Here is a 24,563-nt window from a genome sequence, read left to right as displayed (position 1 = left end):
TGTTTTGGTGTGGCGCTTTTGCTCATGCCTAAAAAATGGCTATCTATGTCCTGGATTAAGTCCGCATCGAGCAGATTTGTTCTATAAGCCAAAGATTGGGCATAAGTTAGCAGATGTATAGACGGCATAGGATTTCATTATAAGATTTGTTTATTTTTGACATTTATGTCGTATACTCCTTTAGCTTCGGTTAAGAATTTTAGAGCTTTATACTCTATAATTGTAAGAGCTTTTTATGCTCTTGATTATTCATTAATGAAATCAGAATGAATTTCTCTTCAAATATATATATATATATATATATATATATATATATATATATATATAGTTAAAGTAATTTTGCTAACCGCATTCTCGTACAATTATGAGAATAACAGTTAATAACTTTCGGCTTATTCAGCCCTAAAACAGATTTACATTTATATGCTACGTGTCTTACATAGTTACATGCAATTAGAATTACTCATGTAATTAAATGTACCATCTAACCCCCCAAAGGTTTAGAGCCATATAAATTGGGGATTTTCAAATAAAAGTCGATCCCTCTTTGTTTTGGAATAATCAGAGTAATTGGTGGCAAATGGAGGAGGAGAGAGAAGAGGGAGGGAAGGTAAGGGCTTTGATAGAGAAGGCGACGAACTCCACGGCTCCGGAGGTGGACCCTCGCCTCCTCAAGGCCATCAAATCGGTGGTCCGCTATTCGGATCGGGAGCTCCGACTCGCCGCCCAGACCCTTATGGACCTTATGAAGCGCGATCACTCTCAGGTCCTCATTTTTTGGATTCGTTTTGTCTCTTTAGTTGTTGTTCGCTTAATTGTTTCATAATAATCCCGCCTTTCTGTTTTTCTTTTTTCCGTTTTGAGTTTCGATGGATATTGTTGTGTGGATAAGTACAGGGTTTAATTCTATGTTTTTGCCGATAATTAAGCTTTGCATTGGAATTTGATTCTAGTTGGAATTTGGATTTTCCAGACAATCATTTTGCATTGATTTGTGTTTGAGTTTGTTTTATTACCCTATGTTTGATTCCTGAGAATACTGATGAAAAAAAAAATGTTCAAGATAACAAAGCCCTAATTTCTGCTCTTTGGTTTGGCTGCCTTGATTCTGTTCTACTATTTGGTTGAATTCAACTCATATTCACAATTATCCTTGGCTACTCCTTGAAGAGATTTTGAATTTTCAGTGCCTTCAACTTGAAATGTATTACTTTTCCTGAATGCTACTAAAGGGAAGAAAATAAAGTCTTGGGTAGTATGGCTTATGTTGGTTTGCCTGGTTGAGTCATAAATTTTGTTGTATGAAACTATATTTTATTTTTTTTAATTTCATATTTTCTCGGTTGACTTCGCAATGCTAGTTCAAGAGCATTGACAGGATTGGCAGTTGTTTTGTTTGCTGGCTGATAGAACTGGTGTGTGATCACTTGTTTGCACATTAAGATTCGTCATGAAATAGAATATTAGAGGGATAAATGCTGTGAGAACTAAGAAGCGCTAAAATGCGACAGGAAATTTGTAGGGGAAAAGTGAAGGAAATGGGGAATGCCTGTTTTATTGCCACACATGATGAGGATTGAAGTAACATGTTGTGGAGCCATTATTTTGCTTATGTTTAAATGTAATCCTTTTGAAATCTGAGAAAGTCTGGTAGATTGGTGGTGTGAGACCACTAGTCATTTGGTTATGAACTTTAGTCCTTAAGATTCTTTGAGCGTTTTACACAGAAGATTGGCATTGCGAATTTATCTAGCTTCCAGGCAGTTTAGATAATTTTTTGTTGGGTTAGGTGGGTTGAAGAGTCAAGCCTTTGCTTGTGAATTGCGATGATGTTGTGGTATCCTTGGTCAGGCTATAAACAGGATTTTAGATATTATTTTCATTAGTGTGGGAAAAATCAAGTATTCACCCAAATATATGCTTTTCAGATGTGTTGGAACAATTATGTGTTACAGTTATTTGCGGGTGGGAGTAATTTGTTTGTTTATCGGTTTTGAGGTCTCTGCCTCTAAATATTCTCGTTGCAATATTGCTGCTGTTTCAAGAGAAAGAAGGCTTTGGTGAACATTGATTTGATCTTGACATAATCTATTGCAGGTAAGGTATCTCACGCTTCTCATAATTGATGAACTCTTCATGCGGTCAAAGCTTTTCAGAACCATCCTTGTTGAGAACTTGGATCAGTTACTAAGTTTGAGTGTTGGGTTCAAAAGAAATCTGCCTCTCCCTGCTCCACCAGCTGTTGCATCTGTTTTGCGCTCAAAGGCAATTGAATTCCTGGAGAAGTGGAACTCTTCCTTTGGGATTCATTACAGGCAGCTCAGATTAGGATTTGACTACCTTAAAAACACCCTCAAGTTCCAATTTCCAAATCTACAGGCACATGCAGCTCGAATTCAGCAGGAGAGAAGGGAAAGGGAAAGAAGGTCAAAAGAGCTTTTACTAAAAAAATTTGAAATGTTGAAGGAGAACTTCTCATCAATAAAGGAAGAAATAAAGTCAACAATAGATGAGATTAGAGAATGTTTAGACATTGTCTGTGCAAAAGATGAATTTATGCCACTGGGTCCTATAGATGATGAAGATTTTGAAGAGTTTCGTTCATCTGAACTGCTGCAAATCCGTCTCAATACTTTAAGAGAAGGGCAAAAGGTTCATGAAAACAATGACAATAAAGTGGTTTTTGATGCATTGAGGGAGCTATACAAGCTTCTAGTGACAAAGCATTTGGTTTCAGTCCAAGAAGGCATTTCTGTTCTTGTAAGGGTCGAAGTGGCAGACAACAGGGTCAGAGATTCCACTTTGAAGGAGTTGATAGATATCCGAAATTGTCTCCAATCGGTGAAGAAGAAGTGTGAAGAATCAGGTTGTGCTGTTCCAAACACTACAAGTTGTGATGATGAAGAAGAAGATTTCTGGGAGGAGGGTAAGATTGGATCACTTGAGAATGAGAGGTCTACTGTGCCCAATAATCAAAATGAAAATCTTTCCATGGCATTAGCATCTATCGAGTTGAAAAATAGAACTCTTGAAAGCAATAACAGGGGTTCTAATGACAATGAGTTGCCCAGTCTTGAAGGTGGTGAAACTGGTACAAACTCTTTAAGGAATAAGCTTCTGGCTGACGCTCCCATGATGAGCTGGGGCTATTTCTTGAATAACTGGGGCTCAAATAGGGAGGTTTTAGCTAATCAGCGGGGGTTGGAGCTTGAAAGTCACTGGGGTAGGGTGGACTATGATGCAGTTATCCCAGCTGAGAAAATTGCAGAACTGAATGTTCATTCAACTCTTTACAAAGAGGAGCAAACTGAAATTCAACCATGCCATGCTCCTTTGAGGAAAGGGGGACTTTGTCAGAGAAGAGACTTGAGAGTTTGCCCATTTCATGGACGTATTATACCTCGAGATGACGAAGGAAAGCCACTTAATCATAACTCTTCAAAGGACGAGATAACTCTTGATTCAGGGACTGATTTAGTTGAGCAGGTAGCAAAACAAGCTGTGAAGAATGTTCGTGAGAGAGATAAAGAGGTAGTGAAAAAGAGAGAAATTGATAAACGGTCACTGAAGCGTGCAAAGCTTGCGAAAATTCGGGAGCACAATGACGTGGTTCTTAGGGATGCTGCATTGGCATCGACTTCAAGCTCTGCAGCTATTGGAGAAGATATGGAGGCAACTAATGGAGAGAAGCTGTCGGCCAGAAACAAGAAGGAAACACTGTCATCCATGCTGCGCAAGAAAGTAACACCAAAAGATAGGTTAGCTCAGAGGCTTTTGAATACACAGGTGAAGGATGCAACAGTAAGAGAGCTTACATTGGGTGAGGATTCAAATTACCGAGAAGCCTTCCCAAATCAATGGTAATGAAAACTTCCTTGTCAAGCTTTTGGGCTTTTTTAAAGGAATCAGAATTTCACAGGTGTACCACATTCAGGTGTATCATATATATGTAGAATTTTTTTTTTTCAATTATTTTAAATCTTTGTGAAAGATTTGTATATACTTGAGGTGAATAGCAGAGCTGGATTGAAAGTTTACAATAAAAAAGTTGCGAAGTTTCTATATATTCTGCTTTTGGTTTGGGTAGTTCATATCAAATGATTCTTGTAAGAAAGTTAAGCTGGTGGGAAATTTTTGAATGTTTGATGATATTCCCAAAATGTAATTTTGAAACGCTGCCGTATTTATCCGGATTGTTTTGCTGATGATAATGCGTGTTTACCTCCATTCCACTTTCTGATGGGTTACTCATAGCACAATGGATGAGCTAAAGTTGCCATTATAGTGGTTAACCTTCCTTCTAATCCAAGACAAAAGGCATTAGAATCTTTGTGCGCTAGTGCTCCTCTTATCTTGAAGTAACCTTCAACCTAAGTAACCCTTTATGCCATCATTATACCACAATATTCTCTCTAAACATGATAACAAATATACATGATCCATAAAAAGAGAGCCGGGGGTCTCCCTTTTCCATTGCCATCTCTTCCTTTTATTCTCTCTTTCTCCCTCACATACTCTTCTCCCACCCCCCTCTAATATTTTCAAAGCCACATCAATTTTAAAAGATAAAAAGAAAATAAAAAAGATGATAAATTATCGTCTAAAATATAAACCTTGCCTCACAAGCTTTAAGAGTAGAAGAGTGATATGACACATGCATAATGCATTGTAACTTTTAGAGAAGTAAAGGATTAGATCAAAAGGTAATGCTGAATAGATAAGAAAATCTATATTTTATATTTAGAAGATGGACCCCATTGAACGTCAAGAATAATAAATACAATTTTTTCAGAGTTTCAGATGTTTATTCGGGCATTTATAATTAATATGTGACCAAAAGACATTTGTTAAAATAGATATTTAATTATTTATTTAATCAATTTTTTAGTATTTTTTTTTTAGAAAATATTCTTATAACCTTTTAAAAATTAAAATTTTTCTTCTTAAATTTTTAATTTTTTTAATCTTACCCCCTAAACTTCAAATGCTACCGTCCCTGCATATATCCTACATTTATTAATTGCATCAATCAATTTGACCATATCAGAAGTGCCCACAAATTCTGAAACAACATGAGATAACTGGGACCCACATATATTATAAAGAAAATTAAACTTGTCCATCCAAAATAATGTCTTTGACATTAGTCCAATAATGTGCACCACCTTACTCCCATGTTTTCCTCATTTGGTCCAGACCCTACTGTCTCTCTCCTTCCCCCACAGATTTAGAAGTTGCAATTTGCAACAGATCCCAATCAGAAAGGAGAGAAAATGCCCAACAAAATAAAAAAGTGTAAATCTCCTTTTGGATACTTTTGTTATATTAGAATGATGATTACCTCCAAATAAAAATGAGTATTAGTAACAATACAAGAAACTAGATTGAAATGATCATTCTTATTTATTATTTGGTGACAACACACCCTGCAATTGCGTTGACCAAGTTTCCTAATTGAAATGGAATCAAATTTCAACCCAAATTCCTAAAATACTCTTACTTATAGAAATAATATAAGAATAGCACCTCCTCCTCCTCCTCCTCCTAGTTGGCACTGGGGTGGTTGGGCCACTCGGATTTGGTGGTTGTAGCCACTAGATTACTGGTTAATACCACCAGATTGAAGCTCATTGTGTGCCATTGCTTGGCCTGACCCTGCCCACCACCGCCCATCTTTTGGCCTTGCATATCACTAGCAACTATATCTGACAATCCTCTATTGTCTCCAATCATCGTCTGTCGTTGTACTTGATAGCCTTTTGTCATCTTCGACAACTATGTCCTTGTTTTCTTGACCACTTTTTGCCCCCCAACCCACTATTGACCACCGCCAAGGTGGTCAATGATGAGCGTGGTTGAGCGATGGTCAGAGGTAAGTTGGGTCGAACGGTGCTCGATGGTGGGTTAGGCAGACAGTAGAGGGCTTTCATGGACATTACAGATAGTGGCTTGAGATGGCTAGCAGAGGGGGATGTGAGCAATCAATGTTCGAAGACGGTAAAGGATCACCGAATATGATTGCTAGCAATAGGTTGAGCCGGATGATGGCCGTCAGTTGGCAAAGCAAAGCAATGATCGATGATAAGCCCCAATATTGTGGTTAAGGCCACCAGATGGCATGCTTGGGGTGTACAATGGAGCTTCGGTTGGGTGGTCAGCCACCTATTGGAGGGATAGAAATGAAATGAAAATGATGAATGATTTTTTTGAGTTATTATTTTTAGACCAGCATCATTTTTTAGGGAATACATATTTCATTTTTTAGAAGAACAAAAGTTTCTCATTTTAGGATAATACATATTCTTAAAGAGACCTGCTACATGCATATACGCAGTCCATCTCTTTTGTAAATTAATTATTAAATTTATAAGTAGCATGGGAATCCCACAAATCCATGCCTAATTTGCAAAATAAATGAAAGGATGTTAAAAAAAAAACATTTATGTTTCCTAAATGATAGAGCAACCAAATAATAAAATATGAGTAATGTTAAGAGTATTTTTTTTATTCTTTTAAAGTTGATGTGACTTTTAAAATTATCATTAAACTTTAGATGAATCATACTTGAATTTTAATTTAATAATAATTTTAAAAACCATACCAATTTTAGAAGAGTAAAAAACATGATGATAGCACAGTCGTTCTTCTTATTACAGCATACAAACGTTTAAGTAACTAAAAAAATCGTAGTGGTAATTAATAAGGATCTATAATCTCCATATACCAATCATTACGGTCTCAGTTCAAACTTCAAATCCGCATGATGTTGATCAAATGGCTCTTGGATTTTCAACGGTGCCCCTCTCTCTCTCTCTCTCTCTCTCTCTCTGCGTATGTAAAACGATGAAGAAAAGCACCCTTTTTGATGAATAGTTGTCCTTATAATTATACAGATGGAATCCTTCCCTTATTGCTCTTCCTTATTTTTTGTTCGTTCATTCTTCACATGATTACATACAAAACATTCATTCCCACCACCAATTGCCCACAATTTTGACCTCTTTCTCTTTTGTCCCTCTCTTCTGGACTGTACAGCGAGAATCCTATACAAAGGAACCACAAAATTATACCCATTTTAGGATAACCCATAAATTTCATATTTTGGTTTTGTGTGTTCGTGGGTTGGCTTTGTTTTATATGAATGGAGTCAGGTAGCATTGATATCGTGCCATCCCCGGATGTGATGGATGAGGACGAGATCCATCACCATCACCATCAGTTCCCTTCGATTTCCAAGCCTCACAACAACAACAACAACAGTCCCAGCACCACCAGCGTCCATGAGCTTCTTGAATGCCCTGTATGCACCAATTCAATGTACCCCCCAATCCATCAGGTTTGTTTTTTTCCTCCATTTTGCTTGATGGGTTCTTCTTCGTTTTTTTTGTTTTTGTTTTTGTTTTTTGTTTTTGTTTTTTTGCCTATTTCAATATTTTCCTCTGTTGGACTTGATCAATTTGCTTCCAGCTTCTATGTACTTTTTATTTGTTATTTATTTTATTTTTGTTATTATCGTTACTGGTTATTATTATTATTATTATTGTTGTTGTTATTATTATAATTATGATGATGATTCTTTTTGGATTGATTGGGCTGGTAAAGATTATGGATTTTTGTGTTATAATTGCATTGCATTGGGAATGTTGAGGTTAGATAAAGAGCAGAATGCACTACCAAATAGAAGAAATTTTGGGTAGGATTTAAGTTCTGTTGGATGATTATGTTTGTGAGATTTGGTTGGGTTGGGTTGGATTTTGGGGGGATTTAGTTGCTAGAATTTATGCAAAACAGTCTGGAAAGAAGGTGCAGCTAAGGGTAAGCGTGCCATGAGTTAAAACATTGCGTTTTGCAAGAGTTTGAATTTTATTGGTTCTGAATTGGGGTTCTTTGATGGTTCTATTGGTTGAGTATACATCTTAACCAAGAAAAGCTTTGTTTATTACTTATCTAGCACTAAGGGAGTTTACTTGATTTGTTCTACTGTTTCCTGTGTTCCCCAAACTGTGCACCTCCATATGAATGGCTCTATCCCTCTTTACTATACCAGTTTGATCTCAAAGATGAGGAAGGGCGGATGATTTTATGATTTCACAATGAGTCTTGTGTGAGTGAGTAATCTAAAGGAGCTTATGTGAGATAGCATGATCTCAATCATGTTCCTTGATTAATTGTAGTTTTAAGATAGCAGCACTGTCTGTTTGGTTAAATTCCTATGCTTTGTTTAGCCAGCCATTATTCTAAATAACAACCCCTCTCCCTTGTGTTGTATTGTATTAGGCACGTGCAACTTATTTGAGATGGTAGTGGTGCTAAAAGATGTGAGAGCTAGGGTTTCTGGTGTGTGAGTGAAATAATAGGTGTGATGTGTTTGCAAACTGCAGTTTAGTGATTTTGTCAAGTTAAATTTCCATTGCTATTTGGGTCTGCAAAAATCAAGTTAACTAATTAGGATGGTTTTCCATGGGCGGAGACTACTAGTGACTATTTGGAAGAAGACTTGAAATTTCCTATATTAATGAAATACATGGCTATAATGACTGCATATAATGGGAATTGCTCTATAGAATCTCTCTAGCTGATCACATGGTTGAATGGTGGCTGATGACTTGTAATACCCCTAACCCTAAACTCCTCTTATTATGTTCAAATTTTATGAGCAGCATGTCTGTGTCAGTTAGGACATGGTTCGGTGGTTTTGGATTGAGTTTATTTTTAGCTTGTAGCCGGGAGAAAAAACTCTATTTCGGGTAGGTTAGAGTATCCTTGTTTGGAAAGTTTCTAGATAGTGGACTTACTTTTTTCTATAAGTAATCGAGATTTCATTAAAGGTGTAAGGTGCCCCAAGTACATAGAAAGTATAAAAGAGAAAACACCAAACTAGAAGGAGAAAAGAGAATAATGAAATCATGGTAACTAATTACCAAAGGATAAACAAAGCTGCTGTCCAAAGATACAAAATATAGAAAAATAACAACTTAAGCTACTCCAAAGTCCTCTCACGGTCTTTAAAACTTCTATCATTCATTTCCCTCCATAGACACCACAAGAGGCATGATGGAACCATCTTGCACACAACAACACTTCAAGTGCTCCCGACAGTCCACCAACATGTATATAAGTCAACTACTCTTTTAGGCATAACCCAAGAACCCAAATCAACTAAAGAAAACATCCCATAAGGCATTGACAACTTCACAATGGAGAAGAAGATGGTCTACAGACTCCGCGTTCCTTTTACACATACAACGACTATCAACAACAATGATAAAAACAAGATTACAGGAATATCTTCGGGAAGGTGAAGACAAGCTTTGGTGGGTCGCCTCCAAAAGAGGTTTGTTCGTTGTTAGATCCTTCTACAATGATGGCCTATGTTTCATAATGGGGTGTGACATGACTGCTGCAGGAGATATTGATATGTGATGTGAATTTTTTTTGTCTTTGGAAGTTTTATCATGTTCAAAAGAACTTTAGAATAAGTGGCAACTGAAATTAGATCAAATACAGAGTGGCTTGGTATTTTCTTTTTCTCATTTCTTTTATAGGCGCCATTTTTGTTCCTTTCTTGGTCGTGAGGAGGATATTCCTATAATCCTGTTTCCCCCCTGCTGTCATATTATATAGATAGAATTTCTTGGTCCAGATCTACTGTTTTATTTCATGGTTACAAATCTTTGTTACCATGTCTGTATGGGTAGTCTCAATGGTGCTCTTAAGTGTCATCCAAGAGCTTTGTTTGTGAGATGAGAGATCTGCAATTGGCAAATGCATGACCGAGGCTTTTCTTTATGAAGTGAGTTAAAAATGGAGTACTGGCATTGGATGGCTTTAAAATGGTTTGTCTGAAAGCAAGTCTGGGAAAAGTGAAGTGGGTTAAACTCTATTTTGGGTTTCTGGTGTTAGACGCTTCTATTTAAGGGTTATCAGAAAAGATTTTGTTGAAGAGTTTCTGACCACCTGAATTTTGTGTGTTGAGTTGGAGCTAGTATTGGTGTAGAGGTCAGATTTGGCTTTCTTCGTGTGTATTATTTAACTTCTTCCTAGCGAGTAGTTTGACACGATTGATCTTTCTTTTTTTCTTTTTCTTTTTTTAATTATTATTATTATTATTTTATTGCTTGATGTTTACTGATTTAAAATGTTGTATTTATTTAAAAACACCTGCATGCTTTTGTTGCCAGATTTTCTGAGGTTATGTAACCATATCTGATGGCTTCCTCCCAGATGTTGTCACTGTTTCTCTACAAGTAGTGGGAAACTTTGGGTTACCATTGTGTCTGGGAATAGAGTCATGTTACTCACAGTCCTTAGGATGCCTAAAAGATTTCTGAGTTTCTAACAATTATTGTTTCTGCAGTGCCACAATGGGCATACCCTCTGTTCGACCTGTAAAACAAGGGTACACAACCGGTGTCCAACTTGTAGGCAGGAGCTTGGCGACATTAGGTGTCTAGCATTGGAGAAGGTAGCTGAATCACTTGAACTGCGCTGCAAATACAGCTCTCTTGGGTGCCCTGAGATATTCCCTTACTATAGTAAACTCAAACATGAAGCTGTTTGTAACTTCAGACCATACAACTGTCCATATGCTGGATCGGACTGCTCTGTCGTTGGAGATATTCCATTCCTTGTTGCCCACTTAAGGGATGATCACAAGGTTGATATGCATTCTGGATGCACTTTTAACCATCGTTATGTCAAGTCAAATCCCCGAGAAGTAGAAAATGCTACTTGGATGTTAACTGTAAGTATACATGTTTCTTTTTCCTATGTGGAATAAGTCTTGATTGAAATTGAAAACCCTATTTTTATTGAAAGGGCAAATAAACAATTTTTACTGTTACGTCATCCTCAGTGATATGCCAATTATATAGTAGTTTACTGAATCACGTTGCTCTTTGTTTTATAGAAGATTGCTATTTTATCATTCTTTGTGCTGCATCCGATGGCCGCTTGTCCCTGATCTTGCTGATGATTGCTATTCCCACTTGTAGAATTTTCATGAAACTTGAGTAATTGTCTCTTTTTTATTGTCCTCGTTAGGTCTTCCACTGTTTTGGTCAGTACTTCTGTCTCCATTTTGAAGCCTTCCAGCTTGGCATGGCTCCTGTTTATATGGCATTCCTCCGTTTCATGGGTGATGAAAACGACGCTAGAAACTACACCTATAGCTTGGAAGTTGGAGGAAATGGTCGAAAACTGACTTGGGAGGGCAACCCAAGAAGCGTAAGGGACAGCCACAGGAAAGTTAGAGATAGCCATGATGGCCTCATTATACAGCGGAACATGGCACTTTTCTTCTCTGGAGGGGATAGGAAAGAGCTCAAGTTGCGTGTTACGGGCCGGATATGGAAAGAACAGCAGAACCCAGAAGGCGGGGCCTGCATACACAATCTTTGTAGTTAGCCTGGATCTCTCTCTCTCTCTCTCTCTTCCCTGTGTGCTGTACTTTCATGCATTATGTTGGGAACAATAATAATATTAGTAGATGATGCAGATAACATTGCTTGTCATTAATTATGCATGGTGCTGAAGGTTTCAACCTTTCATAAATTGTCTGTGAGCTCTCTCTCTCTCTTCCTCCCCTCCCTTTTTTGCACTTTTTTTTGTTGCCAGATTTCAACCAATAATCAGTGACTATAACCCAACTAATTTCAGCAGAAAGCTTTGCAGCAGTTTAACAAGAACCGCGACTTTGCATTAAAAAAGAATCAGAAAAACTTATAAAATCTAACCCCCAAATAAAAGAAAGTTCAGCAAAGCAAAAGAGAAAATTGTCCCATTCTTCAAGTTGAGGCCTTGTGAATGATTGTACCTTGACCTTATATATATATATATATATATATATATATATATATATATATATATGTTGATTCTGTTGACTTTGTTTTACAAGCTATTTCAGGATGTCAGCTTTAAATTGAGTAGCAGCAGAAGGTTATATATCATAAAAAGCATAGGGTGCCTTTAAATACATAAAAAATATACTAAAGGAAACACAAAAAAATAAAAAATAAAATAAAAGGAGCAAAAAGAACAAACAAATCACTATAACTAATCGTTAAAGATAACTCAAACAATTGTCTACATATATAAAGTTTTAAAGAATATGAACTTAATCTCCTACAAAGAAGAATATAAACTTAATTTCCTACAAAGAATAAGGACAAATCTCCTATAAAGTCTTCTTACGGTCCTCAAAATTTATCTTAATTCTTTTTCCTTTCATAAACACTATAAAAGGCACGTAAGCACCATCTTTTAACCCTTTATAATATTCTTCCATAACCTCACCTTAGACGTTTATGAAGGCTCAAGAGAACACCACTCACCCACAAAGAATCAACATCTTAATAAAAGATTTTAGGAACTCTTACAATAGCAACATGCACAGGGGCAGACCCACCTTATGGGGTGGGGGGTCCTTGGCAACCCAACAAAAGAAAATTTTCCCTAATGCCCTTTGAAAAAAAAATCCTAGATAGAATGGCCCTTGAAAAATTACTGTTTATACCCTCCAAAAAAATGTCCACCCCACCCCCCCTAAAATGTTTCTCCTTTAAAAAATCCATGATATGCCCACTTGGGTCACTTTTAATAATAATAAAAAAATAAGCTTTTCTCAACTAAACACATTCCTAGAAGAGAAATGATAGGGTGACAACCTTTGTCCAACATATGTCTACCTTTTCTTCTCTTTTTATTTTTTTAATACTAAAAAATATTAAGAAAACTAATACTCTCGTGGTTCCCCAAATTCTCCAAAATTTTTTGAAGCCTAAACCTAATACTCTCCCTCTCCCACTGCTCTCCCATCCCTCCCTCGCTCACCCTCTCTGGCTCTCTGTCACTCTGGCAAGGGCTCTGGTCACCGGCGAAGACATCTAACTAAACCTCTCCCTGGCGTTTAGTATCCCCTCTCGCTCTTGTCTCTCTCACTCCGACACAAAAAACCTTTGGCCACACTGGCGGTGTCGGTAAGTGGTCCCTCTTTTCTCTCAGAAAATGGTTGAGTTTTAGGTTAATTTTTTTGCTATTTTTGTGTTCCTCTTTAATCTGCAACTAAAAGTTCATTCTGTCTTTTCGGAAATAAAAATGGGTTTTTGCTAATTTGTCTTGAAGATGAGTGGGGCTTAAGTTTTCGGGTACCTTTTCTTTTTTAAATATTTATTTATGAAAGATGGGAGACAATTGTGTAGTGGTGGGAAGAGGAGAGAAATAAAATAAAAAGCCCCGAGGAGAGGAAATGAGGGAGGGAGGCGGACTCAGGGGCAAAATGGTAATATATATATATATATATATATATATATATATATATATATATAATTTCGGAACCTGGACCCGAGGAAAAAATTCCTGGATCCGCCCTTGAACATGCAGATAAGTTGACATAGAAGGAGTTAATAATGTGATATATTTATTTTTATAAAACATAAAAATAATTGTTAAAATATCAATTAAATGATTAAATTTATCTTATTCTATTCATTTAAGATTAACAACTCAAGACTTTTTGGACTTTTATAGTTTTTCTTTTACCTTTTTCAGAAGCCCATTAGGTCCATATTGTTGTTATTTATCAATTTACCCTTTCCAATTGGGCTCCTTGTTATAGTGGGCTTACATTGATACACTATTCCAAGATTTGATTTGCTTGGGTTGTTGGGCCCGTTGATAAACCTCCAGCGAGTCTTGTGTAATCATTTTTTCCCCGTGAATCGCACCACGACGTCGTTCGCGGACTTTATCATCAGCTTCCACCGGTGGGCAAATGGGTTTTAGCGATGCTGCAAAACCTCTTCTATCAAAGACATTTTAGACACTACGAGTGCGATGCTATGCTCCTTACGATTCACTCTCTTTCAACTGTCTTAATCCATGGAGGTTCTCACTCCTCCAAACCCAAAAATACCTCTTATTCTTTCTGGAACTTCACCTTTCTCTCCCAAATTCCCGATTAAAGCTTGGAGCAAGAGAACCTCATTTAGGTACAACATCCCCAGCTCGAATTTCTACAAGAACCCGTCATTTCCAATCTATTTACCATCACGTAGCAGCAGAAATTTCCAGGTGCTTGCGAATTTTGGTCGACCCACGAGTCGCCGGAACTCGCTGAGGAAGAAGCTCGTTGATTATCAACAGGTGCGTAACAATCCCATTACTTACAAACCCAGCTCTGATTTCCAAAAACCGAATCTTGGTTTGGATGATAGCGGTATTAAAGATGATTTAAATTTTGGTGGTGCAAAAGAGCATGACTCTGATCATGGTGGTGTTGTTGATAGAGTTGAAAATGGTGGAAGGGAGGAATTCAAGTCAAAACGTTTGAGTGAATCTGTATTCTGGAATAAGTTAGAGAATTGGGCTGACCAGTATAAGAAGGATATCGAGGATTGGGGTATTGGGTCGGGTCCTATTTTTACGGTTTTTGAGGATTCGGAAGGGAATGTCAAGTGGGTTTCGGTTGACGAGCACGAAATCTCAAGAAGAAGCCGTGTTGATCGACGCGAATTGGACGACTCAGCGGAAGTGAACCTGAAAATTCTGCGTGCCGAGAGTTTGGCTAGAGAGATGGAGAGTGGGAAGAATGTGCTTCCGAAGAATAGTTCGGTGGCGAAGTTTGTTGTTCAAGGCGCGGAGTCTGGTTTTGTTAAGGCGGTTCGGAGTTTAACTCTTCCGCCTGAGCTGCTCCCAAAGCTCCCGAGGGTTGGTAGAATGGTGTTATTTGTATTTGTTGCGTTGTGGGCAGTAAAGAAGTTATTTACTTTCGGGGAGAAGGAGGTTCACCATACAGAAGCTGAGAAAGAAATGATGAGGAGGAAGATAAAGTCGAGAAAGGAGAAAGAGATGTTGGAGAAGGTGAGCGTGGAGGTTGTTCAAGAAACTTCAGAATCGCCCACTCTGTTTGTTGAGAAGCCTAAGCTTGATAAGGAAGAACTTATGGATACTATTTTGAAAGCCAAGGCATGCACTGATAAATTGTCATTAGGACATTCATCTGGTTCTCTGACTGCCAAATCTACCGACTTGGATAATAAAATTCAGGAAATCAGACAAATGGCCAGGCGTGCACGGGAAACTGAGACTGATAGAGATGAAAAAGAAAAGCAGGCTGTGAATAATGAACTATCTAGTGAGATAGAACTGGTCAATAAGCATAGTGAAGAGGATGAAGGGTCTTTAACTAACCTTCCAAATGGAAATTCAGGGCAGAATCATGGTATTTATGGAACTGTAAAGATGGGAACTTTGGATGAACCAAAATTTGATGATACTGGATTTCTCAGTATGGTCACTTTCATAGAGGACAAGGATAGGCAAGATAGTAGCGCTCCAAGTGGAAAAGTTTCAGATTATAGGCAAAGCACTATGCAGGATTGTAAAGATAGCGAAAGTGCTTTGCAGTTAACACACACACGAGAAGTCATCCGATTCTCTCATACTCCTGATGGTGAATCGTGTTTGTCAAAGGAAAATTCTATCAGAACAAAACCAAGAGTGATACTGTCAGTAAAAGAAGCTAGAGACTATCTTTCTGAAAAACGTGACAACCTAAAGCCTAGCATAAAATCTGGCGTCAAAACTGTGCAAGAAAGTGCTGCTGTTTTCAGGCTTCCAAGTGAGGAGGGATTTAGTAGCAGTACAAGCCATAAATTGGACGTTCATGACAAAGTGGCTGCCATTTCAGGTCCAACATCAAATTCTATACCTTCCACAAATGCTTGTGAAGTTTCTCCGAAGGAATCTGTCCCTACCAGCAATGATGATTCTGAAGGTTCTGAGTTGGGATGTGGAATGGGGGGTCTTCAGAAGCCCCAAACTTCCTTAAATCATGAAGGTAATGACATCAATACAGAGGCGGGATCATCTGCAAAGATGGAAAACTGGATAGAGACAAATTTTCATGAAGTTGAGCCCATAATGAAGAAGATTGGAGTTGGATTCAAAGATAATTACATGGTTGCTAGAGAAAAAATTAATGAACAGCTCAATATAAATACCAAAATTACAGAGCTTGGTTTTAGTGAAGATGATAGTGAACTTGAGTGGATGAAAGATGACAGTCTTAGAGAAATTGTCTTTCAAGTCCGTGAAAATGAGTTGGCGGGGCGGGATCCATTTCATTTGATGGATGCTGAAGATAAACAGGCATTCTTTAGGGGTCTTGAGAAGAAGGTTGAGAAAGAGAATGAAAAGCTGTCAAAAGTGCACGAATGGCTACATTCAAACATTGAAAATCTTGATTATGGAGCAGGTAGTTACTTGTTCTTAAATCATTTATTTTTCCTTCACTCGTTATTTCCTTAAGGTAGAACTTAAAAGCAATATATTTTTAGTTTTCTAATATAACTAAATCCAAATTAGTACCAGCAATACAATGAAATTCACCTCATGCTGAAACCTGTAACGACTTCTACATTAAGAATGAAGTTCTCAAGAACCAATACGTAGACTGGTAAATGGTTATACATACTAAGTCACCAAGTAGTGGCTAAGTTTATGTGCATATAATTAACCTATCATTTGAAGTTTTTTCAAGCACTGGTGCTGATAATGTTTCTCTCTCTCTCCCTCTAGATGGTATCAGCTTGTATGATCCACCAGAAAAAATCATACCACGCTGGAAAGTACCTCCAGTGGAAAAAAATCCTGAGTTCCTCAATAACTTCCTCGAACAAAGGAAGGCATTTTTGGGTGAAAACACTGGTAATTCATACCCCATAGAGAAGGATCAGGAATACTCGATTCAAAAAACAACAGAATCACCAATCTCTGGAAATGTAACTTCTTTGCCAGCCCTTGATCCAAACAAAAAATTCCATGATGGGGATTCAAAAAAATCTAAGACAGTAGTTGAAGGCAGTGATGGTTCTGTTAAAGCCGGAACACAATCAGGGAAGGAATATTGGCAACACACAAAGAAATGGTCCCATGGATTTTTGGAATCTTACAATGCAGAGACAGACCCCGAAGTTAAATCAATTATGAAGGATGTAGGGAAGGATTTAGATCGGTGGATCACTGAAAATGAAATACAGGAAGCAGCGGACTTGATGACGAAAGTACCTGAAAGGAATAAGAAATTCATGGAAAAGAAGCTCAACAAACTAAAAAGAGAGATGGAATTGTTTGGACCCCAAGCTGTAGTGAGCAAATATCGTGAATACGCAGATGAGAAGGAAGAAGATTACCTGTGGTGGTTAGATCTCCCACATGTGTTGGTACGTAGATATTTCACCTTTTCTGCTACTTTGACCTGAATCTGCCCATTACCAAAAAAAGGAAGTGTCAATACTAAGCACATGTCAAAATATTTCACTTAATTGACCTTATATTCTGCTTTAGTATATATTCCACTGAATTGTCCGGGAGTTTGCCCTTCAGGGATGGGTACACTAAGTGGCCATGCGGGGTTCCCCATCATTAAAAAAAAAAAAAAAAAAAAATCCTTTTCCATATAGTTACAGATTATCTTCTCTCCATTTTCCAGTGCATCGAATTGTACACAGTTGATAATGGGGAACAGAGGGTTGGATTCTATTCATTGGAGATGGCTACTGATCTTGAATTGGAACCAAAGCCATATCATGTGATTGCCTTTGAAGATGTTGGTGACTGCAAAAATATGTGTTACATCATTCAGGCTCATATGGACATGCTTGGAAATGGCCATGCCTTTGTTGTTCCACGGCTGCCTAAAGTAAGGAGTTTATTTGTCTCCATATTAATGTTTTCTATAATCATTTGAGTGCCTTTGTTGGCGATGGTCATACATTTTATTAAAGAACCAGCTCAGTGGACCATGCTCACAATATCATTTATGCTTGTCGTACATCATCATTTGTTTTAGAGACCTCTCTGATGGCGCCATCTGATGCTTGATTTCCTCTTCTCTTAACTTATCAAAGTAGTGTATTTTTAAGTATTCCTTTCAGCTATGTTCTTTAGCTTTTGTGTGTTTTGCTGACCGCTAGGCCTAGAGTTCCCTTCTTGTCCACTAGAAAATATAATAAAGAATTTTTTTTTCCTCTTTGGGTTATTAGTTATTCTTTTTCCCTGTTGAGATGGGAAACCTTTTTTTTTGCTCTCGTTAACAGTCATTAACTCTCCCTAGGATGCTTTTCGGGAAGCCAAAGGAAATGGTTTTGGTGTAACTGTCATCCGGAAAGGGGAGCTTCAGCTCAATGTGGACCAAACGGTGGAAGAAGTGGAGGAACAAATTAGTGAGATTGGGAGCAAAATTTACCAGGATAAGATCATGAAGGAACGCTCTGTGGATATAAGCTCAATGATGAAGGGTGTGTTTGGTGCCACTGGCAAACCCTCAAAGAGGTAACTCTTGAACTCTGACAAAGTTAGTTCTGAAATTCGGCAGAGAGGGATGGAACTAGTCTACTTAATATGCATGAGGTATTTCAGCAATGTTTGCATTTTCATAGAAAAACCCTGTGTTTCCTTTTTTTTCTCTTCAGAAAAGGGCCGAAGCGGAAGCTAAAGCATGGCAAGAAATAAGGATGATACCTGCCTCCTGCATTTGGGCAGCATGTTAAAAAGAAAAAAAAAAAACTTATTTTTTATTGGTAAGTTATATTTGCATCCAGCAGATCGTGAATAAACAACCTCATTCTCCGACCTATTTTTATGAGAGAAGTACCATTTCAGTCAGAGTTCGTTGGCTTTTTTTTGAAAAAAAGAAGAAAGAACCCATGTAAGAAGGTCAGGAGGATTTAGGCCTCTCTAAGAACATAGAACTATTCTGAGTCTTACTTTTCGTCTCACAAATGACAGACAAATGGCATAGCCACAGCGAGATCTAGCATGTCTTTGATCCGACATTTACCTGCCACTGCCAAGCCCTCTTCTTCTCAAGTTAATCTGTTGCCAATTCTGCTAGCAAGAGCTTATGTTTGCATGCATTTGATTGTGGCAAAATTTTGGATGTCAAACTGCATAAACTTTGGGAGGACAAAAAATTTCCAAACTTTATGCACGAGAAATGGTAACTGCATAATTCATATGCTTTTTTGTGTTTATTCCAGTCCAAAGATGACTCTGGCTGGAGCCAACTTTCAATCTCCTCATCATGCGGTTGTTCCAAGTTATTTTTGTGTTTATTTCAAATGCAAAGGAGGTTCACAACTGTTCTTCATCACCCTGCTGTCCCTGCTGCATTCATGTAACCTGGGGAGAAATAGTTTGAAGTGTATAGTATTTTATGGAACTGTAAACTTGTTTCTGCTACTCAATGTTTAATGACAATAAAAGGCTTAAAAGCCGTGTTAGCTAACATCTTTTCTCTCTCTTGACAGATCAATTGTTGTGGGTTAGATTAGGTAGAAAGGAGGTGAAAAATAAATAACATAAATATTAGGCTCAGTCGATTAAGAGTATGCTATAACTAATATCTTACCATTATTTTATTTTTAATAAGAACTGATTTGAAGGTAACAATATCGCATCAAAACAGTAAAATAATGATGGATATAACAACATCGCATCAAAACAGTAAAATAATGATGGATATATATATATATATATATATATATATATATATATATATATAGCATTACTCATCTAATAAAGAGTAAGGATTGAACAGCATACAAATGAGTTAATTTAAACGTTGAACGAAATTAATTATTTCAGTTTTTCCTATCAACAAAATTTTCATAGACAAATTCCTCCTTTTGTTCGACTACAGAACCTCCATGGATTCAGGATTTTATCACTTCAGCCACATCATACAATTTAGTGTTTTGGTGGACAATAAAGAGAAATGCTAGGGGTCAAACATATTTAACTCATATTTCCTTACACTTAACTATTGAATTTGTAGACTTATGTAGATATCACATAAGTTAACGATGAACCCCACAAATTCAATAGTTAATTATAATGAAATATGGGCCAAATAATAAGAAACAGAATGACCTCTAACATTTCTCGGACAACAAAACCTCAATCAATTTAGGGTTTATCATTTCTGCCACGTTAAAAAATCTGATGTTTTGGTGGACTACAAAACCTCAATGGATTTAAGCTTCATCACTTCTACCATGTCAAACAATCCGTTGTATTGAATCACACAACACTACCCCTTCAAGCTGAGAGGCCCTCGTTCAAAAAAATAATAAAAGAAAAAACTTAAAGAAGTGAATCTGTAACTTAAAAAACTTGACTTCAGTTCAATCACAACACACTAGTGATTGATAATTTGATATGAAAGAATGGATAATCACAAAGAAATGTTACTCCAATCACATTGTGTGTGGACGGACAAAAGGAGAAAATCCTAGTTGCCTTGCCATACCTATATATACCTGTATTCCAAAAACCGAAAAGAAAAACCAGCATCCTTATGATAAAGGCGATCCAGCAATCTCGTCAAGGTAGCGATCCATGATTTGGTACACGGCATCAAGGAATGTAGCTTCACTGGTGCCAGGAAGCACAGAATCCTGTGCTTCTTGGACAATCTCCTCAATCACAGATTCCTTCTTCAAGGTTTCTCTGCACATTATGCTTCCAATGGCAAAGGGGGTGAGCCCTCTCTCCACCCCCTTTTTCAGAAGCATAGTTGAGATGCGGAGCGTGCGAGCACATTCAAGTGGCAACTCCCATCCATGGAACTTCAGAAGGGCAATATCTTCTTCAGCATCCAGCGATCTTATGTACTCAATCGTCTCTGTGGAGTAAGATTGGCGAGCCTGTGGCCAATAGAGCCATTCGAATGTGCAATCTTCGAACTGCAGGAACAGCATAAGTGTAAAGTGAATAGGATTCAACAAACTCAACAAAAAGACTGAAACAATCAATTGAAAAAATAAAAAATTACTATCATCTAAATGACATGTCTTTTGACAATACTTAATCAACAATGTGCTTCGCACATCAATTTAGATTAAAAACCTTTAATGAAAATGATCAGATGGATACATCATAAACAATTGTAGAAGTACACTCCCAAATCCATTTATTCAATCAAGCCTAGTAAGTCCTATGAAACCTTATCTAGGAGTCCTGATTGAAATTTGAATCAAATGTACAGCATGGAGTCCAGAATAGTGAAATACTACAATCTCATAATAATTTTAGAATCCATAATTTATGAAAGTGAAAAACAGATAAATGAGGCAACAAGCCGTTTAAAACAAATAAAAATGCCATAGGACGCATGAAGTTACAGAAAGTTAATCATGAATAAAGTTAAGCAGAGTACTTACAGTTTCAGGCAAGCAATACCCATGATCAATCGGAATCAGTATAGGCTGGCCATCTTCTCCAGCTTTGCTCAGCAAAATATTGCCTGCATGCCTATCCGCATTTGCTAGCCTTATATCCAAAACAGAAATCTTATGCACTTCCTGAACAGGAAAAGCCCCAGGGCCTATATCCTCACAACTTCCGTTATTTTCCATGAACATCTGCAAAGACCCAATCTTGACAGTCAAATCCCCTGGATGGTTGAATCCTCCATGCAAGCACTTGACCATAAAAGTAGGGGGAACCCCAGCAAAACCCTTCTCATCGCCAAACAATGGGTAGTGCCCACCCTTCTGACGATCCAAAATGTAAGCTGCAACTTCCCTGAATGCTCCTTCTCCGACTCTCGTGCCCTTTTTTAACCCCTCACCATCCAGGGAATATGGTAGCTCTTGGGGGTTGTTCACAGCCATTGGCTCCTCATCCATGGGCTTAAAAACAGACACATACTTCTGCCCCAAAGAATCCATCATAAAATAAACTCCTCCTGTACCCTCCATAGACCTGATCGGGTAATGACCACTATCTAATCCGTCAAATGTAGAGTTAACCATATCCCATATCACAGAGGGCAATTGAATCTCGGGGTTAACAATAACTGGCTCCAACAAAAAATCACTGTCAGGAGGTTTCCTCGGTACTATTTCTCCAACATCATATTGTCTGCTACACTTTTCTCCATCACCGTCATAATCTCTCCCATCATTCAACTGTGGTGCGACAATAGACAACTCAAAATTCTTCTCAATTGGTCTAGCACGGACTTTTGCAGATTTCTGAACCAACAAATGTATCACTGCATCATTATGTTTACAGATATCATCGATCAGCCTCTGATCCTCAAGTCGCTCTCCATTCAACACAACTTCCTGCTCTTCAAAATCAACAAATTCCTTCCCCTCCTTCACAATCTTTTGTTTCACATACCCAACATCTCTATCTCGTTCCACATGGAATGTAAATTCTTTCCCACTCACAGTCCTAACAGTAATTACCTGAAGATCCGAAAGCCTAAGAACCAAATGCAGAACATTCCCATCCGCAACATCATAGTCCTGGAGCAGAGAATTGCTCCGAGCCAATTCCCGGCCACCGCAAACCAGCTTCTGGTTCTTAACAACAAACCCTTTACAGGTTTGAATTCTGAGCTTCATGGACTCGATGGAATCAGATTCCAAAACACGCATGGGAGTCATTGAACCCGAAATGGAGAGATATATCAAAATCGATTCTTTCGAGCACAGATCCAATTTTGAATACAAATGAGTTGGGAAAACCACAGGCTCATTGAGAACCGGATTAAGAATAGTGACACCGGCGGACGACATTTTATTGTTTGGTTACTACTACACAAGTCAGAAAAGCTTTGAATCAAATGTACAATAACCTAACCGAAAGATATTTACAATTCACAAGAATTCGGCCATTTTCATAATTACAAAGATCACCTAGTTCATCCCCAGATGATCAAAACAGCCCCTATATTTGATTTCGAATTTACATACAACAACCAAAAAAGAAAGGAACAAATTGAAGCCCTAGACCTAAGAATGGACAACCTAGAAATCAACCAGGGCTAAGACATTTCGCAGAGACAGACAAACACACGGGACAGTGAAACCACGAATCCCGAGAAGTGTAATTAATAAAATCAATCAACTCCTCGAGATCTGTGAAATCATTAGTGTATGAGATTACAAAGGAGAAGACCAAGAACACGAGGAGACAGAGAGAGGGACTTCTTACCGAACAGGAGAAAACGAAGAGGAATCGGAGCTTAAATGGGATGCCAATAATAGCAAACTTTCACTATTTTCGCTTTGGACGAGCTCCAATTCCGTGACCGTTCGAGAGGGAGAGGGAGAGGAAGGAGGAGGACGCGTGTAGCCGCCGGTAATGAGATAGGTGGATTGCGCGTAAGAATGTCTGACTTTTGACAATTACATATTTATAACGAAGCTGCCCTGCCCTGCTGTTGGACTTGGATTGCTCTCCAAGCTTTTTAGCTTTTAAGATTGAGACAAAAATGGCTGGCATTTTCACTGTTTCACACTCGTGGTCCAATTGACATTCGCCATGACTGATAGCCAATAAGCGCATGCCACGTATGACATATGCACTTCCCTTTTGTTTGTTTTTTAATCCTTGTACTACTATTTATTTTTGGGAAGTTTTGCCTCTTACTAAAATAGGATCATTGGCGAGAGAATGTGGCCACTCTTATAGCATCTCAATCTCGAATGACTTATTTACATTTTTATTTAAACTTATTAAATTTTTTTATTTTATTTTCATTAATTACTTTTCAAAAACAATATATATCCACTTATTTAATTTTTTTTTCTATTTTATTAAAATGATCTTTTTAATAATTTTATATTCATTTTAATAATAGGGTGAGGGAGAGAGAAAAAGAGAAAAAAAAAATGAATAAAGCAATTAAGAATTTATCCATAGAGTTACCAGGCTTTTTTTACATTTGAGTAAGCACTATAGATGAATGTAGAAAAAATAGCTAGGAAAAGAAAAATCATTTTGGTTATCCTATAATAAAAATTTTTCAAAAAAACTCTGCAGTTAAAATGGTTAAAAATTTGTTGAGTAAGGTAGCGTAACAAATCTTTAGTTATATTAATGAATAAATAAAGTAATGAGGTTCTTTATTTTCTTTAAGAATAGAAAAAGTAGGTAAATAAATTATATCTTGAATAGTAAAATGTTAAGTTTGATGTAAATAATTTTAAAAAATTGATAGTTAAAATAGAAATATGTATTATGCAATGATGCCTCTATGGTCGTAGACTATCTTCCTGAAGAACGTCATAATTAACTCCAACGGCGTTTCTTAAGGCCCAAGTCAATCTTTCCGATCTCCCTCCTCCTTTTTTAAAAAACTCATTCGTAGGAAAAAATAAAAATAAAAATAAAAAATAAAATAAGTCTATGACGATCGGCGAAATCCAACAACAATTTGCTATTGACTGGTCAACATTATTAAATGATTAAACATGACTCACGTTTGACGTAATTGCGTTTGTGAATCATACAACTATATTCCAACTATCACAAGGATATTCTCAATTCAAAGAAAAGGTATGCAGAAGGATTTTCTGCGCACCTTCGTTTAAGAGGACAAAATGTGGTCCATTAGTCTAAAAGGGAATCACACTAACATGCTGAAGCGCCTTCACATAGCTGTGTTTGGCAATGCAATGGACAAAAGAAGTAGAATTGTATCGTAAAAGATTTAATTGCTATGAGAGAAAAAAATAAAAATATTTTGTATAAAAAAATAAAAA

General features: G+C 37.4%; 4 protein-coding genes across 6 annotated transcripts; 3 read left to right on the top strand and 1 right to left on the bottom strand.

Moving 5' to 3' along the window:
* The first annotated feature begins 542 nt into the window (after nt 1-542).
* Nucleotides 543-4,064, top strand: LOC132186898 (ENTH/VHS protein). Its single transcript, XM_059601010.2, has 2 exons — nt 543-766; nt 2,098-4,064. The coding sequence occupies exons 1-2, from the start codon at nt 581-583 to the stop codon at nt 3,862-3,864; spliced, it is 1,953 nt and encodes a 650-aa protein (XP_059456993.2). The 5' UTR covers nt 543-580; the 3' UTR covers nt 3,865-4,064.
* Nucleotides 4,065-6,741: 2,677 nt separating this feature from the next.
* LOC132188378 (Protein with RING/U-box and TRAF-like domain) lies at nt 6,742-11,547 on the top strand. Its single transcript, XM_059602810.2, has 3 exons — nt 6,742-7,336; nt 10,358-10,744; nt 11,044-11,547. The coding sequence occupies exons 1-3, from the start codon at nt 7,142-7,144 to the stop codon at nt 11,404-11,406; spliced, it is 945 nt and encodes a 314-aa protein (XP_059458793.1). The 5' UTR covers nt 6,742-7,141; the 3' UTR covers nt 11,407-11,547.
* Nucleotides 11,548-13,795: 2,248 nt separating this feature from the next.
* LOC132186955 (uncharacterized) lies at nt 13,796-19,288 on the top strand. Of its 3 annotated transcripts, XR_009440780.2 has the most exons (6): nt 13,796-16,255; nt 16,579-17,222; nt 17,492-17,701; nt 18,116-18,333; nt 18,474-18,581; nt 19,041-19,122. XR_009440780.2 is itself a non-coding variant. In XM_059601084.2 (5 exons), the coding sequence occupies exons 1-5, from the start codon at nt 13,879-13,881 to the stop codon at nt 19,252-19,254; spliced, it is 3,663 nt and encodes a 1,220-aa protein (XP_059457067.2). In that variant the 5' UTR covers nt 13,796-13,878; the 3' UTR covers nt 19,255-19,288. The 3 variants fall into 3 exon arrangements, 2 of the variants coding, with proteins under 2 accessions (XP_059457067.2, XP_059457068.2); XM_059601084.2 differs by lacking the exon at nt 18,474-18,581 and having other exon boundaries at nt 19,041-19,288; XM_059601085.2 differs by having other exon boundaries at nt 18,474-19,134.
* A 772-nt stretch (nt 19,289-20,060) lies between these two features.
* LOC132187109 (phosphatidylinositol 4-kinase gamma 4) lies at nt 20,061-23,190 on the bottom strand. Its single transcript, XM_059601285.2, has 2 exons — nt 21,225-23,190; nt 20,061-20,747 (listed from the first exon to the last, which is right to left on the bottom strand). Exons 1-2 carry the CDS (start codon nt 22,590-22,592, stop codon nt 20,358-20,360), a joined length of 1,758 nt encoding a protein of 585 aa, XP_059457268.2. The 5' UTR covers nt 22,593-23,190; the 3' UTR covers nt 20,061-20,357.
* Nucleotides 23,191-24,563: the final 1,373 nt, after the last annotated feature.

Source organism: Corylus avellana, chromosome 6 (genome assembly GCF_965113065.1).
Source record: "Corylus avellana chromosome 6, dhCorAvel1.hap1.2, whole genome shotgun sequence".
NCBI lineage: Eukaryota > Viridiplantae > Streptophyta > Magnoliopsida > Fagales > Betulaceae > Corylus > Corylus avellana.
This window is presented reverse-complemented; position numbering and strand designations above follow the sequence as displayed.

Coding starts and splice junctions, on each gene's coding strand:
- LOC132186955 (XM_059601084.2), top strand. CDS start 13,879: ATGGAGGTTCTCACTCCTCCAAACCCAAAAATACCTCTTATTCTTTCT. Junction 17,702..18,115: donor TTGTTCCACGGCTGCCTAAA/GTAAGGAGTTTA, acceptor AACTCTCCCTAG/GATGCTTTTCGGGAAGCCAA. Junction 18,334..19,040: donor ACTGGCAAACCCTCAAAGAG/GTAACTCTTGAA, acceptor TGTTTATTCCAG/TCCAAAGATGACTCTGGCTG.
- LOC132187109 (XM_059601285.2), bottom strand. CDS start 22,592: ATGTCGTCCGCCGGTGTCACTATTCTTAATCCGGTTCTCAATGAGCCT. Junction 20,748..21,224: donor GGTATTGCTTGCCTGAAACT/GTAAGTACTCTG, acceptor CTGTTCCTGCAG/TTCGAAGATTGCACATTCGA.
- LOC132186898 (XM_059601010.2), top strand. CDS start 581: ATGGAGGAGGAGAGAGAAGAGGGAGGGAAGGTAAGGGCTTTGATAGAG. Junction 767..2,097: donor TGAAGCGCGATCACTCTCAG/GTCCTCATTTTT, acceptor AATCTATTGCAG/GTAAGGTATCTCACGCTTCT.
- LOC132188378 (XM_059602810.2), top strand. CDS start 7,142: ATGGAGTCAGGTAGCATTGATATCGTGCCATCCCCGGATGTGATGGAT. Junction 7,337..10,357: donor TGTACCCCCCAATCCATCAG/GTTTGTTTTTTT, acceptor TTGTTTCTGCAG/TGCCACAATGGGCATACCCT. Junction 10,745..11,043: donor ATGCTACTTGGATGTTAACT/GTAAGTATACAT, acceptor TGTCCTCGTTAG/GTCTTCCACTGTTTTGGTCA.